The following is a 15,610-nucleotide window of genomic DNA, read 5'->3' as shown; positions in this document are numbered from 1 at the left end:
AGTCTGATGATAGTTTCCTACCCCACATCTAGAAAATAGAAATGAAGTAGTAGAAAAAACTAAGTTACTGAGAATCAGAGAGACATTCTGTGATTTATCCTCAAGTTTTACCACTTTGTAGACATGTGACCTCCTGCAAGTTACTTAAGCCCATATTCCTCATTTTTAAGATGGAATATTTAAAAATATGTTAAAGAGATTATATATATGTATATATATACATATATATATAGAGAGAGAGAGAGGGAGATAGAGACAGAGAGAGAGAGACAAAGAGAGACAGAGACAGAGACAGAGAGACTACATATACATATATATATACATATATATATATACACACACACACACACACACACACACATGGTAAAGCGAAGCATCAAGTTCATGACCAATAAATATTAGTAACCCCTTAGGATGCAAGTCACCTAATATTTCTGCAATTTGCACCTTTGAGTAAGAGATAAATGCTTTGGTAAATATTCTTCTCCACTGGCAAAATCTAATGCAAGAATCAGTTGACTTATTTATCAAGATTCTCTCCTGTATTTCAAAACAACTATTGGACAACTCTATATGTGTGTATAAATATTGTCTCAAATTCAAAATATCTGAAGCTAAATCATTTTCCCTAAACTAAGTCCCACATTAGAATTTTACATTTCTAAAAGGAGCCACATAATTCACCCAAATTATCTAGACTCAGACTCTGGTAATGCCAGAGTAGATGTTTCAACTAACCCTCCTGCTAAGTATAATTTTAAAAACTTGACAAAGTATTTTTTTCCCTTAGTCTTAAAGACATTGGAGCATTTATAAGTCACTAAGGAATTGTCGAGCCAATGTCCAGAAGAGTTGGTAGCCAATATCGATGGCCATGTTTCCCCAAAAGAATCTTCTATTTTTCTTTTTTTAAATGTTTTTATTTATTTTTGAAGGGGAGAGAGAGACAGAGCATGAGTGGGGGAGGAACAGAGAGAGAGGGAGACACAGAATCTGAAGCAGGATCCAGGCTCTGAGCTGTCAGTACAGAGCCCAGTGCGGGGCTCAAACCCACAAACTGTGAGATCATGACCTGAGCTGAAGTCGGATGCTTAACTGACTGAGCCACCCAGGCACCCCGAATCTTCTGTTTTTCTAAAGGACTATACTATGAGAAGGTCAAACACACCCTAATTGGAGTCTCAAAACGAGACAAGAGTGGGGGCACCTGGGTGGCTCAGTCAGTTGAGCTCCTGACTGCAGCTCAGGTCATGATCTCATGGTTTGTGAGTTCAAGCCCTGCATCAGGTTCTGTGCTGTCAGCACAGAACCCAATTTGGATCCTCCGTTCCCCTCTCTCCCTGCTCCCCCCCACCTACCTTCCCTCTCTCCAAAACTAAAATAAAAATATTTTTTGAAAAAAGGAGGTAAGAATGGAAAAGAAACAACACTTGAAAACATAATAGCCAAGTTTTTTTTAAGACATTAAACCAGAGATTCAAAGTTAAAATTCAAAAGTATAGAAGCATAAATTTTTAAAAATCACAACTACACACATCACACTAAAAACAGAACTTTTGACTAGCGACAGCCATTGCCTTGTACCACCTTACTTCTTTTGTATTTTTTTAATATATTTTTTTAATGTTATTTATTTTTGAGAAAGACAGAGACAGGGCATGAGTGGGGGAGGGGCAGAGAGAGAGGGAGACACAGAATGCGAAGCAGGCTCCAGGCTCCGAGCTGTCAGCACAGAGCCTGACGCGGGGCTCGAACTCACAAACCGTGAGATCATGACCTGAGCCAAAATCAAGAGTCAGACGCTGAACGGACTGAGCCAACCAGGTGCCCCTGTACCACCTTAATTCTAATCTTTATTTTTTCACATGTAGACTAATTATGTACCAACTATCCTCTGTTTTTCCCTCCTTTACATAACTTTTAAATTAATATGCCTAAAATATCATTTGTTACCCAAAAAAACCTCAAGATTTTTTTGATAACCTCTCTCCAAACTGCTTTTGCCCAAAGGAGTATTAATTAAGAAAGCTCAACCACGACAGAAGGGCACAGTGCTTAAGAGTATGATCATCTCCAGGGGTGCCTGGGTGGCTCACTCAGTTGAGCCTCCGACTTCGACTCAGGTCATGATCTCATAGTTGACGAGTTTGAGCCCCGTGCCGGGCTCTGTGCTGACAGCTCGGAACCTGGAGCCTGCTTCGGATTCTGTGTCTCCCTCTCTCTCTGCCCCTGCCCTGCCCCTGCCTTGCTCCTGCTCTGTCTCTCTCTGTCTCAAAAATAAATAAACATTAAAAAAAAAAAGTATGATCATCTCCAGGTTAGGGTCCGGCCCACAGTGAGTGCCTGAGTACTCCTTGGTGAAGGGTAGCCACATGTGGATAATTGAGAGGAAATGATGTCATTCTATAACCAATTAGAAGTGTAAGTAATAATAGTGACTAACACATTGCTTTTCTTTTTTTAATTGCTTATTTGTTTATTTTTGAGAGAGAGGGAGAGAGAGAGCATCCCAAGCAGGTTCTGTGTTGTCAGCACAGAGCCCGACATGGGGCTCAATCTCACGAACCCGTGAGATCATGACCTGAGCCAAAATTGAGAGTCGGATGCTTCACCAGCTGAGTCACTCAGGGACCCCTTATTTCTTTTCATATGGGCTCTCCTCTAGGTTTATACATTTCGACTCTTTGAATCCCCATAAATCTTTGTGATATACTGTTAGAATCTTCATTTAGCAGTTGGGGAAACTGAGGCATAGAAGTGGTAAGTAACTTGCCCAAAGTCTTGCAGGTAAGTGGCACATTTAGGCTCTGGACCCAGATATCTGGCTCTGGAATTCATGCTCTTCATGCCTATGTTATGCACGGCCTCAACACGTATGAACTGGTTTTCAAAGAGAATCATACCATGACTGAGCTCACGGCAGAAATTTAGGGTTCAAGAAAGAAATGTTCACTATGTTTAGGGTTAACCTGTCACCTTGCAAGAGTGAGATGAAATGTGTGAGATCACACAGGGACTAAGGGCTGGTCACCAATCCCAACATTATTATTAAAAGAATCACAATTTAGAACACATCTTTTTCTGGGACTACCGTTATTTCCCTGATTTTGTATGATAATAAGCAGTGACAAAAGTTTTTCAAGGATTTTACAGGAAGTTACTCTACAACCTACCTCGAACAAGTCCTCCTTGCAAAGCAGTTGAAAACTGGGCTAAGCGTAATCCATTTGGTTTACTTTTCTCCTTCCAGTAACGCTATTTGGCATCTTTCTTTTCCATTTATGAGGGTATTTGAACTTTCATCTGCTGGTTTTAATTTAACTTGTCATATTTCTATTTTTTTGTGCATGTGCCCAGAGGCCTTTGGGAAAAGGACATATTTTTTAATAATTCAAAACAATAAAAACCAGAAAGGTCAACTTAAGTCAATTAGTCACGTTTTAAGCAATCTAAGTAGAAGACAAGAAATTCACTTCCAACCTTCAAGTTGTTCTCTTGAAGGCTGCTAACACTGGAAATAGACAAGGGCATTCCTGAACAGAGGGAATTGAAAAGATCAAGGCCATGGGCATGGGTAACTCACTGTTGTGGTAAGGAGGAGGCTTTTATGTAATGCACAGATGACAAAATACACTGGAATTCTAGGAGCGCTGAATGCCCTAACTTGATTCTGTGTACAACAGTGAATTCTACTAAAACTGACCTTTTCTTTTTTTCAATCTTCTTTATTTTGAGAGAGAGGGAGAGAGAACCGGGGAGGGGCAGAGGGAGAGGGAGGCACAGAACCCAAAGCAGGCTCCAGGCTCTGAGCTGTCAGCACAGAGCCCGACACGGGGCTCGAACCCACAAACTGCGAGATCATGACCTGAGCGGAAGTCGGACGCTTAACCCGACTGAGCCACCCAGGCGCCCTGACCGTATATATTTCTTCAAGTCGTGGCCTGAAGAGTCCGTTTCATTCTCTGGCTTGTCACATGGCTGTATTCTTTGAGGAAAAATATCTCATAAGAGCTTAACCACCTTATATTTTAGAATATAAAATATTCACCCCCATTATCCTCTAAGCACACCTTCTTAGTTTTGCTCCTGACGCTTATCAGTTTAAAAATCCATTAATTATATTGTTACCAGGTTGCTACCTTGTCTGCCCCCTACCTCGTCACTAGATCACAGGCTCCATGAAGGGAGAAACTCTATCTCCGCTCACGACTCTATCTCCAGCACTGACACAGCACCAGAGACATAGCCCCAGCTCATACTTGGTGAACGGTTAACCTTCCTTCCATCCTTATCTCTCTTCTTTTTTTCTTTCTTGCCTAATGATTTGCAAAGCTGTAATAAGGGGGGAAAAAAGATGGTGATGACTGTAGGAGAGATCAACGCAGTTTGGGGAAACACTTTAATGAAAAAAAAGTCATCTAAATGGTTGTGAGATGAAACCACTTTTCCTGAGAAAATTCCACAGGATCCCAGACACTAGAGGGCAGTCCTAGGCACCCTTGTGGTGTCTTCCAAAGGGAATACACACAGCAATCTAGCCTGGGGTTTAAAATACACTCATACTAATAAACCAGATGCCCCAGCATTCCCCTCCCCCTGAAACTGGAGGACTTCCTCCATGGCTTCCCGCCGACTTTAGGAGAGCGTCGATGCCTCCCCTGAGTCCTTCAGCCTTCCCCAAGGGCTACATGAAGGAGGTGTCTGGCTGCTTCGGGCCATAGCTGCTGTCTCTGGCCCACACCATTGCTCCTTTGTCTTATCCTGGGTCCACGGGAAAGCCTCTGCCTTCCAGTCCTGGTGCAGTGACCTACATGTTTGTGTCCTCCCCCCCGCCCCCCAAATTCATATGGTGCTAGCTCCCAGTGTGATGGTGTTAGGAGGTTACCTTTGGGAGGTAATTGGGCCGTGAGGGTGGAGGCCTCATGAGGAGGATCCAAGTCCTCCAGAAGGAACCCCAGGGACCTCCCTCACCCACGTTTGGCCATGTGGCCATGACAGAAAACAAGAAAAAGGCTGTCCACGACCTGCTAAAGGGCTCTCACCAGAACCCAGCCATGCTGGCAAACCAATTTCGGACTTTCAGCCTCCAGAACTGTGAGAAATAAATTTCTGTTTGTGATAAGCCACCCAGTCTGCGGTATTTTGTTTTGGTGGTAGCCCAAAGGGACGAAGTCATCGGGCATGTGCACAGGTGGGGAAATTGCCTCGTTCCCCATTTCAAGTGACCCACTTTCCCCAAGACTAGCGGGGTACGTGCCCTGAACCACGTTACGGTGTTAACCTTATTGAAATTTAATAATAATCACAAGCCCCCTGGATATATCCCGACAGCCTTACTTGGCACCGGGGATGTGGGTGGCAAACATAAGCTCTGGGAGAACTGGATTCCCAGTTGCCACACTCCAAGTTTACAGCTAAGATGTCGTGAAGTTCCCCCCAGAAGTTTGCTTTAGTCACTTAAGCCAGTAGTAACCTAAAAGGCCCACCTCACCAACCCATCAGACAATCGTAGGCTGGATTCAGGAGCCAAGGGTGTCCCTGGGGCTTTGCCTCTTAGGAAGATTTCTTTAGGCCCAAACGTCAAGGATCTGAACGAGCACTATTTTCCTTAGTTACCTTTAGAGGAAGACTCGTTTTATTTATTTTTATTTTTGTTTAAGGCAGAGCCATATTTAAAAAGGCTCATTCTAAAAAGAGATCAAGTCAGAGTCTGTTTTTGACTAGTGGGAATTTTCCTTCAGCTAAACTATTGGCTGTGCTTGAAAATATGCCAACACCGGGACCATGCCTGCAGCGCTTTGAACTTAAAAGCGGCTAGTAAAGTGGTGAAGGGAGATCACAAAAGAGAGCTGCAAACAAAATTACCAAAAAGATAATTACTGTAGGGAGAGTCGCCCTCCAGGTACCAGAACAGAAAAGTTTCAGACATAAGCTTATGTTAGCAGAGACAAGGACGGATTTCAAAGTTTGCCCTCAGTAAGTTTAACTGACCAGTTTCTAGTAACAGTTGTTTCTAATAATGCAGGAAAACCGAGCATCGTGGAGCAAATGAAAAACCCAAGACCGGGGTGCCTGGGTGGCTCAGTCGGTTAAGCAACCGACTTTGGCTCAGGTCATGATCTCACAGTTTATGAGTTCCAGCCCCACGTCGGGCTCTGTGGTGACAGCTCAGAGCCTGGAGCCTGCTTCTGATTCTGTGTCTCTCTCTCTCCGCCCCTCCCTTGCTTGCTCTCTCTCTCTCTCCCTCTCCCTCTCTCTCAAAACTAATAAACATTAAAAAAATTAAAAAACAACAACAAGAACAAAAAACCCAAGATCACCTCAATTACCCAAAATACAAGATGAGATTGAAAAACTACCATTCGTTTTTTGGGTGCATTCATTTTTAAGGCTGATGGAAACTTCAAGAGCACACTGTTGTTACGTCGCTTTATTTTGTAAATGGTTTAATTAACATATTGAAAATATGGTTGTATGAATGAAATAGTGCTGTGGGGACTCTCCTACCCCCTGATTTGAAGGCAGGAGCAACTGATCCTTTAAAGAAATAGATTTAAACATGGTAGGAATAACACTTGGTTACTAAGTTACAAACGTATTTGGTCTTCTGTTAAAAAGTATGTAGGCACTAATGGTCAAATGTTTTGGCATCTCTATTTTTAAGTACTCAGTGCATGGCTACAACCCAGAGATCATTTTTTTCCTGTGGTGCTTTTTCCTTATTTATTTTTGGAGAGTTGGGGCCAAATCCTTTCCATCTTTGACCTTTGGGTTCTTTTCTTTTTCAGGAAAACAACAATGTATACCTTTCCCAGGATTAAACATACACACGTACTCACATGCATGATAAACAGTTCCCAGACTTGCTCTTCTGACAAATAAATCACTGCTGGTAGATCTTTAAAATGTCAAACTTCTCATTCAGCCTGAGACCTGTCACTGTTCATGTGTTTCTTAGACAGCACCCCAGGCCTTACTGATTGGCATGGTTCCACGTGTCAGAGTAGTGAAATGTACAAGACACCTACTCAGACTTACCCTGTCCCTGGGATTGTTACAGGGTTTTGTTTGTTTTGTTTGTTTTTTGGCTTTTTTCTCCCCCTGTCTTCTTGGGGGATTTACTGCTTTCCCAGGCTTCTGGCCTCCTAGGGAGGTCACAGGGCTTCCAGTCTTTGGATACCGGGGTGCCACCAAACCTTGTTCCAGGACCTCCTGGAGAAGTATTCATCTGCTTTATGCCACCTCTCCACCACTACTCACAGGCAGGCCCAAAAGGTTAGCCCAGAAGAGCTTACTAAATCTAGAACAGTGACTCCTCATTATTATCCTAACTTAAAAAAAAAAATTCTTACAGACCTAATAATAGCATGGGGAACTGGTTTTGATATCTGACCTTGCTCTGTAAATATGTATATTGTTGCAATTCCCCAAACCTTAATGCCCTCCTATAGAGTGCAAACTGACACTATTAAAAACGTAGGCATGTTGCGTAAGAACAAGTGTGTATTAGAAAAGACCAACAGTACATATACCCAATTGTATGGCAATGAGTAGAATTTTCCTTCCCTACCTATTCTATCTTGAGTAAAAAGATAAAGAATACACTGGAAATACTGCAAAGCAAGGGGATACCTTGGTGATAGGCTGCCATATAGAAATCAAAGCATTTTATAATATATAGCTACTGACTTCTGTCCACGAAGTCAGTATGGGGGCCAAGAGCTCGTCTGATATAACATTAGTTCTTTCTACCAATTAGGTATTGTCTTCCTACCAAAGACTTGCCTACAATATGAGGAATTTCCAAATTTCATCATGTCAGTGTCAGCAAATAAGGAGTTGAGGTTATTACCCCCTAGTCTCAGTGTTAGCCACAGCTCTGAATGTGCCCCTGTGTATGTTGCATATGAATTACTCATTGAGATTTACTACAGGGAACATCACTTTTATTAACATTGTAACCTGACCTGAGTTGCAGACTCCCTGTCCAACACAAAAGGACTCTTGGCCCGAGAAAAACGTTGTCTACCATTTACTCTCAAGTCCTTGTCTGGGAAAGGACCATCCAGTTAGGAAATTATCCAGATGTGATGATATTGCCAGGTAATCGGATAGCCTATTATTTTTTACTATTGTTACAGGGATAAGACAAGAAGGACAATGACCTAAAATTCAAATCAGTCCACCAAGTGAGGTCTGATGCGACAGAAATGAGCAAGTCCAGCTTTCCAGCGGGCCCAGAGTCTTTCTGTGGATAGCCTCCCAGACCTGCACTGCCAGACTACTGCCTGGGATGTACGCTTCCAGAGCCTCTGGGGGCTCCCACGCCTGTAACTCAGATTCAACAAAGGCAGCCTCTGACGCACCACGTGACCCCCATCCTCTCTTTGCCCATTGCTACAGTTTGTAGTCTTCTCTTCTAAGTGGACACTTTCGGACTCACCTTCGACTCTCCTTCACTTTCATTCTGCCATTAATCTCTGACCTTTTCCCTTCTCATTAGCACGGTGGCCTTCCTTCCCTTCTTTCTTTAATCAGGTCCAGGTCCTCGTCCCCTGTTAACATCTGGGCAAGAGCTTCTTGGCTTTCCTTGCCTTCTAACAACGGCCACGCCCCTCCGCCCCCGTCCCGCCCCCTCCCCCACACCTCCCTGCCAGGAAATGTTTTGAATCCCTGTGGGTATGTCATGCCTCTGCTCTAGAACTGGCTCTCTTAGGCTCAGTAAATGTTCTTGTTTCTAAGATCCTCTGTCTCCGGAGATCCATCCTTATTTCCTGACACTCCCCAATCCTCTCTTATTCTATCCCTTACACAACAGTTTCCTCCCAGCCTGGTGTTGCTAACACTTTTCCTCAAGGTCTCAGCCCACGCTGCCTAAATCCGAGCCTCCTATTCCAATTGCAGCCCAAGTCTACATCTGCCACCAAACCACCTTCAAATTCTTTGGAAACTGCTCACCTCTCCTTGCTGTCTAGCCCCAGCCCCACCCAGGTTAACGCTTAATCGCTCTGTTGGCGCCTTAGCCCTGCTTCCCCATAAGAGCGTGTGGTGTGGGTCTATACCACGTTTCTCTCTTCTCCCTCTTGACCTACTCATTCTTCATTCCCTCCCCCAGACCGAGGGCACAGAAAGAGATCAATAATGTCCCTGCTTTGGAACTGAAGTTTGAATTCCTGCAGTTTCCAGTCTGTTACCTTTTATCCTCCTCCACCCCAGGGTATATTTTAAATTCGAACATTTCTGACTTTGTTACTCTTGATCACAATTACACCGGGTCACCGAAGATTTAGTACCAAGTCATTTACATGCCCTAAGACCTAAATAAAGCCTCGAGGTTTTGTTTTCTAGCTAACCTCCGCAGGCGGGGGGGATAGGGTAGAGGTGGAGAGTATTGCTGGATTTAAACCCTCAGCCACAGATGAACACGCATGGACCCTGAGGGGTCATCAGGCTGCAGAGGCGGTGCAGAGATTCGCCTGGCTTTATCTCGCTGCCGGGGGGGGGGGGGGGGGGGCGGGGGGGGGCGGGGGGGGAGGCTTTCACATTATTCCATTTGGGAGAAGCTGGAGCATACTCTCGTCCTATGCGCGTGTGGTTGGCGGGGCGGGGGGTGGGGGGGCGCGTAGCTTCCAAAAGCAATGGACCGAATTGGTATGTGCGAGATTCAGGGCTTCCTTGAGATGCGACTGCGGGGGGACAGCCGGGCGGCCGAAGCAGGCGCCTGGCGCCGGCCTCCAGCAGGGGCGCGGGCGGCCGGGAGTCACCCGCTCCGGCCCCCGCAGCCCGCGGAGCCGCCGCTAGGAGGCGCCGCGAGCGCGCCGGGCCCCCCGCCCGCTGCCAGAGGAGGGACGGCATCCCCTGTCGGCCAGCCCCCGAGCCGGCCGGGGAGCAGGCGGGGAGCAGACCGCAGAGGACGCGCGGCGGAGCGCCCGGGGCTGTCACCGCGGACGCGCCGCGCGCACCGACCCGGGACGCGAGCATCGGGGGAGCGCCGCCCGCCGCCGCCCGCTAAGGAGCCGCGCCGGCTCCCTGGGCTCCCGCTCCCCGGGTGAGCATCCGCCGGGGCGGAGGGCGATGTCTGCCCGGGCCCGCCGCGGTCCCCGGGACGGCCGGGCGCAGTGGCTCGCGCCCCTCTGGTGCCTCTCGGCCGCGCTGGGCGTGCTGCGGACCCCCGCCTCGCAGGCGTTCAACTTGGACGTGGACAAGCTCACCGTGTACAGCGGCCCCGAGGGCAGCTACTTCGGCTACGCGGTGGACTTCCACATACCTGCCGCTCGCACGTAAGTCGCCCCGCGCGGGGAGTTTTGCGCAAAGGGGGGGCGAGTCCGGCCACAGGTTGGGTCCCTGCCCGTCTGCCCCGGGGGACCCGCGCCTGTGCCCACAGCCCGATGGAGGGAGGTTCCTGAGATTCCGTCCCGCTGCGCACTTGGGGTCCCCTCGGGCTCCCCGCCACTTGTCCACCCCCCTTCCATGCTAGATGTGCCTTGTGAACTTTGAATTAATGATGTGCCACTTTAAATTAATGATGTGCCACTTGTGTAGAACACGCAGGTCCGGGGCGGGGGGGAGGGGGGTGGCTCCCAGGACTCGAGCAAAGACCCGAGCCTCGTACAAAGGGGAAAACGGGACCGAACAGATCCAAGTCTGTTTATGCGTAGCCTGTAACAATTAAGCGTCTGGGCGCAAGTGCGGTCTGCTCCAAGCGGCTGGGCTCTGCCCTTTGCTATTTTTTCCCCTTCTCTCATCTCACTGCATACACAGCTCCACCTAGAGAAGAATTGGGACTATTTGCACCCTCTTCAAAACCAGGTTTCCGGCGCCCGTAGGTTTCCAACGGGAAATCAAGTTTGACAGTCGGTCTCCATCAGAGATACGTTTCTACCCCCAATTCCCCGCCCCCGCCCCTAGTCTCGGCGAGCACGCGGCTACGGAGACTGCATCAGACGCGCACGCTCTCATGATTCCCAAGGAGTGATTTTCTCCAACCCTTTCGCAGAGCGAGTGTCTTGGTGGGGGCGCCCAAAGCCAACACCAGCCAGCCAGACATCGTGGAAGGGGGAGCGGTCTATTACTGTCCCTGGCCCGCCGAGGGGTCTGCACAGTGCAAGCAGATCCCGTTTGACAACACCAGTAAGTGATCTTTGTCCTTCTCAACGTGGGTCCTCGTTTCAAAGAACCAGAGCCGTCCTGGAGTTAACTCCCCCACTTTGTTTCTCCTCATGCGGCCCGTCTGATGAGTTGGTGTTGTGGGCTGTCCAGGTCCCTCCACTCGAGCCTGAGTGAAGGGGAGGAAAATGAACGGTGAACCCCAGACAGAGAACCTTGGTATTTTGACCTTGAGTATTTGGATATGTCCTAGTAACTTCTGTTTCCTTACTGCCCCAAGATGAGCAGTTTCAGGGTGAGCGGATGCTTTGAAGACATACAAGCGTTCCACCCTAATCTTGATTATGGAGAGAATTTGGTTGCTTCCCAAGGACAGATCTGGGAAAAGACAGATCCTTAGCGTTTCCAGTGCCCAGACTCCGGAGGCAAGACTCAGCTGCTATAGACCCAGACATCGCTCCATGTTGCTGTTTAATTCTTTACAGAAAGAAAGAATTTTCTTTCAAAATATTGGACATTGGATGCAAACTAGTACAGGCAGAGTGTGGATGGATTACATTCATTTCCAAAATCCCTAGACAGATGTTTCTTATTTAATTAAAGGGCAAATACATTTTAAACAATTCAGGCTGGTTCTGTTTCCTCTGGTGTTTTCTCTTTGGGTCCTGAGAAAATAATTTAAACGTAATGCTTTCAAAAGCATTAACACTGGATGTTTTCATTTGTACCTCCAAAACTCTATGAATTCAAAAGGTATACATTATCACAAACCAAATATCTCTCTTCAGAAAAATGTGGACTCAAATAATGTTCTTGGATGATCAACCACTTAAAATACCTTTTGCTATAAAATACCACACAACTATTTTATGACCTCATTTTTCGTTATTGTTACATTAGAGTGCATTTAGAATGTATGTAGAAAATTCATCTTCACAGCATTTAATGAAACTGGATGGGTGGTATTTACCTGTTTTTAACCGATTTGCATTTTTTTAAAAGAAAATAATTTCAATTCTTTCAATATGGAAATCATTTCAAAGAAAAAATTGTATGCAAGGCTTACCTTGAATTATGACCAAATAAGGAAAATATTTTATAAAAGCATTTTCAAATTATGTCTTTCATATGTATCTATATATAGTTACAATAGCTCAGTCACCATAACTCAGTTATTTCATCCCAATTTTTACAAGCTTTGACTTTTAAATTTATTAGAAATTAGAAAAATTAAGCCACTTGATGTTAATTTGTAATTATAAAACAATTAGTTGTTTGATTGGGATTTTAGATGCTTCTGATTACTGACCTCCAGCTTGAGAATAAATTTCCTCATTCAGAAGAATTAAGCATCAAATTAATGGCATTTTTAATAATCCATATCAAAATCATTTGTATTTTTCAAAGTCTTTAAAACTTAAGCCTTGATAAATAAAGACAAAGCATTCGTGTTATTTGAATTTAAGTTAAGGGAAATAAATATTTATACTTTAAGATATGTTAATGCCTTTTTACCGAGAAGCAATCTATAGTCATGGACATGAATTTTGTAACCTTCTAGAACATTCCCATAACATACCAAATCAGGATCTGGTTAGTATATTTTTCCTTTGATAAAAGAAGAACCGATGTCTGCCCGGATAAGTCACATCTGAATACCTTTCTAAGTGCTAATCCCAGTAGATGTCATGGTTCAATAGATGAAAACCAGAGAATACAGACATCAGTATGAATTTTTAAAAACTGAACACTCCCAGCCCCAAATTTCCAGTGTTGAATTACAATAGGTAGATTTTCCAAAAGTTCCTCCTCAAGCAACTGCTTGGAGATTTGAATTCACTTTCCCATAGAGAACTAATGCTGAAAGACTGTGCTTTGGTTTCCAGAATAGCCCACAGGAATGCACTTAACCCTTATTGGAGCCGAATTGTGTTTGCAATGAAACAGTAGGGGACAAACTAGTATAATTTTAGCAATTAAGTAAATAGAAAAATGGTAAGGATGCCGAGCAAAGATCAGTGTTACTTGGAGAAAGAGCCAGGGGTGAATGGCATGTTCTGTGCAACTTCTGAGGAAGTCTTCTGGATATCTCAAAGGGCTTTAGAGATTAATGCTTGTGGTTCTCCGCTATGTCGTAGTTTACTTCTAAATGAATGGAGGTTTCTTAGGGTGTTTTTTTTTTTGACAGACAGATGTCCTTATCCTACAATTATACTTAGCAACCATAACCGCAATGATTTGAGGACTCGTAAAAGGAGTAAGATAAGGGGTAAAAAAGGAAGGAGGGAGATAGACGTTTCTGAAATCATTGAGCAAAAAGTGAAGAACAAAAACAGCTTAGGCAACCACACGTTTGTGAGAAATGAATGGTCTGTGATGGAATGAACAAAGCAGTGATCTGTGAAAGCTTGGGCGAATCGCCCTGAGAGAAGAGCCTTTGAGTAAAGAAAGTTCCCCGTGTTAGCCATCAGGGGGTACTGTGGGCCTAGGAACCTTTGTTGCTGTTGGGAATGGCCTGGGAACGGTGGGGCAAAAGGAATCTGGGAACCCCAGCCCGGCTTGACCTTGGCTACTGAGTGGGTGCTAGCAAGCACAGGACACCTCATTTCTATCGGTTTCTTATCCAGGTGCCCCAGACGACGGAAGTGCCAGTGGCTGCCATTTGCCGGAAAGCAGGGAAAGAGAGGAGGGGCGCCGGGAGTCAGTGTAGCTATTTCCAGTTCAAGCCTCTGTTCTTTGTGCAGAGTGTGATCTTGGAAGCAAGGATGAAAGGCAGAAACAAAGGGGCTGCTGACTCGGGCGTCTGGCTGTCAGTGTTCCCACATGCTTTACATGTATTGATCACCTACTGTATACCACTTATTTCTAATCCATAACATGCGTTTTATGAATAAGGAAATTGACATCAAACGTGTTAAAAAAAGATACACACAAGGCCACACCGTGGTAAACGGTGGGTGCACGGTTGGAAAAGAGGTCTGCCTGCTATAGAGCCTGCCTCTTCACCCTGCCTTCCTTCCAGGAAAGGGAGAAGCCTGGTCCTGATAGGGTGCAAATTCAGGGTCCAATCCTGTGGAGCCGAGACATGGCTTGCTCCCCCCCCCCCCCCCGTTCCATTCCCTCGCCCCGCAGTTACCCTCACAAATTGCGATTAAAATGATCTTCTAGAGAGGATCTGGAAGGGAAAAGCGGTTTGCGTCGGGGGTTGCGGAAAGCGGAGGTCAGAGGAGTCTTTGTCTCCACAGGAATGATGGGTCGTACATGCCCCTGGTTTGCCAGAGCTCCCCACAGCGGGCTGTGTCCCCTCACTGTCCCCAGTCACCTGCCTCCTGTCTTACTCTCTGCCCATTGACGGCAATGTACGGTTTTCCCAACAGAGGAAGAAAATTCCTCTGCTTGACATAGTAGTGGCTCTGAGTGCTGAAGCTGCCGTTCACGAACTAGTGTGATGTCTCAGGCAGAAATACAGATTATATTGCAAATATTCCTCTGAAAAGATAGTCCTGACTCCCCCTGTGTGTTAGCTCTGGGTCTGCTTTTACTGTTACATCTGAATTCAAGGTGTTCTTAGTGAATTTGACCTTTTAATGACATTGCTTCAACATGTGCAGGCCCCTGGGGTGTCTACAATTTCGTGTTCACAGTGGTAACCAACTAAACTCAGCTTAGTCGTTGAAGGAGACTGGACTATAATTCAGTCCCTGGATCTGGTTGTGATCTTGAACTTCAGTTTATGTAAGGTCAACTGCCTTTTTTCTTTTTTCAACTTCCATTTAGTTCATGTGATTATTTTTTTTTCATTAAATAATCGTTTATTTTATTTTTACCTCATCATATAAAGACTGGATATTACCATATCTTATTGGATTTTAAAAATTCCTCCTCACCATAAATTCAAAAACAGGAAGCCAGGAATAGCCTCACACTTCAAATGCATGAATACTATTAAAATCTGTGGTCCTTTCAAGTACAGAGAAAGGAAACCTTAGGGAAGCATATGGCAGTGGGGGAGGGGCAAAGTGCAAAGAGTAGATAATTTTCCTGCTCTGTATAAAATCAAGGAGCTGCAGAAAAGCACTTCTCTCATCTCCCTTCTGTCTTTCCCTCTTACTTCACTGGACTAAAATTCCCCCATCACCAAATTGATCTCTTTCACTTCTGCCTCAGAAACTCCCTAACCTGTGCCCCGTGCCTCAAACAATTTAAAACATCGCATCTGCCAAATTCGTGTTTCATCCTTTCTAAATCGACTCCCAGGTTCGTTAGTTCTCTTTCCGGCGGTTTCTAAGCCCATGTGTGCGGTAAATAAAGCTGCTACGTTTCAGCCTTCCTGCCCCCAAAAGGGGAAAGAGTGAAATAGAGTCAGTGGAGCCTCATCTTTGGAATGATGGGCAAATTGCAACAATAGTAGCACAGGCACGGTGTGCAAATATCTAATTAAATACACAAGTGAGACATTTTGAGCAGAAAGATAATGGCATGAGCTAATTACCCATCAGGGTCA

General features: G+C 45.3%; 1 protein-coding gene across 1 annotated transcript in view; it reads left to right on the top strand.

Annotated features, from left to right (window-relative positions):
• The first annotated feature begins 9,729 nt into the window (after positions 1-9,729).
• The window catches only part of ITGA8 (integrin subunit alpha 8), a 185,968-nt gene continuing 180,087 nt past the window's right edge, over positions 9,730-15,610 (top strand). The window contains exons 1-2 of the mRNA XM_078450391.2: positions 9,730-10,280; positions 10,997-11,130. Coding sequence (XP_078306517.2) covers positions 10,075-10,280; positions 10,997-11,130 — 340 coding nt within the window. The 5' untranslated portion in view covers positions 9,730-10,074. The remainder of the gene's footprint in view (positions 10,281-10,996; positions 11,131-15,610) is intronic.

The sequence above is a fragment of the Panthera onca genome, chromosome B4 (genome assembly GCF_046562875.1).
Source record: "Panthera onca isolate mPanOnc1 chromosome B4, mPanOnc1 haplotype 2, whole genome shotgun sequence".
NCBI classification, from domain to species: Eukaryota; Metazoa; Chordata; class Mammalia; order Carnivora; family Felidae; genus Panthera; species Panthera onca.
Note: the sequence above shows the minus strand (reverse complement) of the source record. Positions and strands in the feature narration are given on the sequence as shown.